Source organism: Mus caroli, unplaced genomic scaffold (assembly GCF_978045245.1).
Source record: "Mus caroli unplaced genomic scaffold, Mus_caroli_1 scaffold_4, whole genome shotgun sequence".
In the NCBI taxonomy this organism is placed as follows: domain Eukaryota; kingdom Metazoa; phylum Chordata; class Mammalia; order Rodentia; family Muridae; genus Mus; species Mus caroli.
In genome coordinates, this window is record NW_028227259.1 from 133,890,110 (window position 1) to 133,894,220 (window position 4,111).

Sequence of the window (4,111 nt, forward strand, 5' to 3'; positions counted from 1 at the left end):
GCACACATACAGTAATGTCAGGGTAGTTGGCATATCCATACACTTATCACGTTTGCCTTAAAAATATTCCGAACCACCTGTATCTGCTGCTTTGATGTATGCAAATATTACACTGTGCAACAGGATATTAGAAATTATTGTAGATCATGCCTGTAATCCAACCCTGGAAAGGCAGAGGCAAGGCAGATGTAGTGTGAGACTGTGAAAGAAAGAAAGAAAGAAAGAAAGAAAGAAAGAAAGAAAGAAAGAAAGAAAGAAAGAAAGAAAGAAAGAAAGAAAGAAAGAAAGAAAGAAAGGAAGGAAGGAAGGAAGGAAGGAAGGAAGGAAGGAAGGAAGGAAGGAAGGAAGAAAGGAGTTTCTGTCTGACAAATACAAGGTCCTTTGATTTGAAGACATGTCCAATCTATTCCTGGGAAATCAAAAGAGCAGGAAACAAAATGGGATCGGAAAAGGTAGGACCCTCCTGCGCATCTATTGCAGTGCCTATGAAAAAAGAATAAGCGGGACACAATTAGCCCCAGGACTTCCGCCGGGAGGTGCTTGTTCAAATAGATTGGGCGTATTCTTATCTTTAGCCCCGCCCAAGACTGACAGGACTGGCGCCCTGTGAAATGGGAGGGGTGGGGCTAGCGCACCGTGAGCGTCATCACGCTGCGCCCATGCTCCGCCGGCCTTGTGGTGGACTCCGGAGGTGAGCGAGGGTTCCATCCAGGTCTGGGTGCTGGGGGTCAGCAGTGCTGCGTCCCGTGTCAGTTTCCCTGGTGGTTTCGGTAGCGACTGATTCCCAGAGCGGCCCCGAAGCTGGCTGACCGGCCGAGGTCTTGCCGTGAGCCCTGTGTGTATGGTAGCAGGTTGTAATGGCTATAAATGAGACAGACAGCTGCAGGAAGTGCTGTGACCTCGAGATCGTGCCCTGGTGACGACAAGGAATCAACACCGCAGACTCGGGAGTTGAGCACTTCAAACAACCCCATTTATTAGTAATACTCCCTAACCGGGGACCAGTTCCAAGAAAGGATACCAAGTGACAAGGTGTTTCTAAATGGTTACAGCACAAATAATAGTGGGTAAAGAGTAAATAAGGTGACTTGTCTTCTAGTGAGCTCGTAGGTACCTGTAGGTAGAAGAGCTTTGGTCTGTAGAGTTTCTGTGATCAGTAGCAGGGGAATTTTCCAAATGATTAAGTTAGCTGGTCTCTTAACTGCTTATTTTCCCACTGTATCTTTCCTCATTTGGATAGAGGGACTCCAGTGTGACCAGTTTACTTGTGTGCTTACACACTAATAGTTCCTCGAAACACTTGTGAGTTTTAACAGGCCATGTTATTCCTAACTTTTCTGTATAGGGAGTCTGAGGGTTAGATCCATTTTCTACTTTGTAAATATTATAAAGATAAGACCTATAAGGATCTCTGGCCTGGCTGTTTCAGAAAAGTAGAAAAAAATGAGTACTGGACATGGGCATTGCTCCTGACAAAATTCACTTGGTAAGCTCTAACCATCTGAAGGCTAGTTTAAATGGGGTATTGTGGCACCAGCCTGTGTATAATTTCAGAGGATCCCCTGTAACAGGTGCTACAGAGGTTTTGAGCCACCATAAGGGTGCTGGAAACTGCACCCAGGTCCTCTGGAAGAGCAACCAGTGCTTAGCTGCTTAGGCATCGCTCTAGCCCAACTCATGGGAGGCTAATGTAGAACCATCTCCCAATTTAAGGCAAGCCTGGGCTACCGTGGAGAAAGGTAAACTTCAAAAAAAAAAAAAAAAAGAAAGAAACAATGCCATTGGTTTGTTAATGGATAGGGGAAAGGGGGCAAGACTGTGTCTTAACAATGTTAAGCTTTGAGGGGTTTTTTTGTTTGCTTGTTTTATTTTAGGTGCTCACAGACACATAATGTCAATAGTCCGTTCATCCGTCCACGCCAAATGGGTTGTGGGGAAGGTGATTGGTACAGCCATGATAAAAACGGCTAAAGTAAGAGCGACCAGACTTGTTTTGGATCCCTACTTACTGAAGGTGAGGACCAACACTTGTTTTAAAATGCCATCGATAAAGTTACCAACGTTCCACTGCAGCTGTTCTCGGCCTGTGGGTCTCGACGCATTTGGGAGTCACATACCAGATGTTTACATTATGACCCATAACAGTAGCATGATTATGGCTACGAGGTAGCAACGGAAATCATGTTATGGTTGGGGGTCACCACAGCATGAGGAACTGTATTAAAGGTTCGCAGCGTTAAGAAGGCTGAGGACCACTGCTTTAGGGTCTGAGCGGGAAAAGCATTTCCCTGTCCATAAAAGATAAGTTGAGCATCTGCAGCAATCTGCTATACCCACTGCTGACCTGGAGGTGTAACCCGGTTCATAGGAGGCTTTCAGGAGCACCCAGGTCATTCTCATGTTTCCTGTAGTGACTAGCTAGGCAGAACAGCCCGGGAACAGGATAAAACTCTTAATCCCTTCTTCCCAGGTTGTCATAAGAGTCATCCCAGGGGCTGGTGAGATGGCTCAGTGGGTAAGAGCACCCGACTGCTCTTCCGAAGGTCCAGAGTTCAAATCCCAGCAACCACATGGTGGCTCACAACCACCCGTAAAGAGATCTGATGCCCTCTTCTGGTGCGTCTGAAGACAGCTACAGTGTATTTACATATAATAAATAAATAAATAAGTCTTTAAGAAAAAAAAAAAAGAGTCATCCCAGTAAAGAGACATTTGAGCCGACCCTCCAGTACAATTTTATCCCTGGACCGGGTAGCAAGAAGTCTTTCCACCGTTGATGAATACAGCTGTGATAGGGCATGGCCTCCTGCAGAAACAGCAAGTGGTTTTAAGGAATCAAGGACGGTTGCTTTGTTGCTCTGTTTTGTTTGGGGACGGGGTCACTCTATGTAGCCCTGGCTGTCCTGGAACTCAATATGTAGACCAGACTGGCTTTGAACCCACAGAGATCCACCTGCCTCTGCTGTCGGTCTGCACCACTATACCTAGGAATTCATAAGGACCAGCTTAAGGAGTGAGGCAGGGGATCCTGCAAAACCGTGGAGTAGAAACAATAAAGACCTGAACTAGAGTGACAGCAGTGGGAGTGGTGTGGGCAAGGCAGACCTGGGCAAGAAGGGACAGAGCTGTGGTTTGTGAGATGAATAGGGAGAGGGGCAGCTTCCCGGGAGTTGTTTTTCTGTGTGTGTGTGTGTGTGTGTGTGTGTGTGTGTGTGTGTGTGTGTTCTTTTTGCATCACAGATCCCAGATGGGAGTTACCGATCTGCCGCTCTCCTTCTCTCCACAGTACTTTAATAAACGGAAAACCTACTTTGCTCACGATGCCCTTCAGCAGTGCAGCGTCGGGGACATCGTGCTCCTCAGAGCTTTGCCCGTCCCACGATCGAAGCACGTGAAGCACGAACTGGCTGAGATCATCTTCAAAGTCGGCCGAGTTATCGACCCGGTCACCGGAAAGCCCTGTGCAGGAACTGCCTACCTAGAGAGCCCCCTCAGCGAACCTCAGGAGGAGCTCAAGGTCTCCTGAACCTAGGAAAGGAGGAGCCAGAGGCATTTCTGTCTGTGTGTTTTGCTCAATGGTTTTCAGTACTAACTGTTTCTCCTGTGACATTAAAAGTCGTCAGCAAAGTAAAGAGCTTAGTGCTCCAGACAGGTTTGCATCCTTTTTCAGATTCTCTGAACTGCAGGTACTCATTACTCTGTATGCCTAAGGATGCTGCATCATTTTGTGAGCTCTCTGTCCTAGATCGTATGTATTGTCTCATTGTTCATTGCCTCCCCCAAAGAAATCTTGGACTTAGCACCTTTATTTTGAAAGAAGAAAACCTTTTGATAATGACATAAAAGGCTGAACTTAGTTTTGGCAGCTTGATTTTTCAAAATTTATTGTGTGTATCCACGATGCCTGTGTGGGCACACCTGTGCCACGGCACGCACACTGTGGCAGCCAGAGGACAGCTTTGTGGAGTCGGGTCTCCTTTCACTCTTACATGGTTCCCAGTAACACCCCTGTACCCACTGAGCCATCCTATTGGCACTGAGTTTTAATGATTCATATTCAAAGTAAATTGGGCTGTTTTGTTGTGGTTTTGGAGACAAGGTTTCTCTGTGT

The 4,111-nt window shown here is 46.6% G+C and overlaps 1 protein-coding gene across 1 annotated transcript; it reads left to right on the forward strand.

Annotated features, from left to right (window-relative positions):
- Window positions 1-632: 632 nt before the first annotated feature.
- On the forward strand, window positions 633-3,856 carry Mrps17 (mitochondrial ribosomal protein S17). The gene is made up of 3 exons (XM_021163470.3): window positions 633-691; window positions 1,875-2,014; window positions 3,287-3,856. Exons 2-3 carry the CDS (start codon window positions 1,892-1,894, stop codon window positions 3,524-3,526), a joined length of 363 nt encoding a protein of 120 aa, XP_021019129.1. The 5' UTR covers window positions 633-691; window positions 1,875-1,891; the 3' UTR covers window positions 3,527-3,856.
- Window positions 3,857-4,111: the final 255 nt, after the last annotated feature.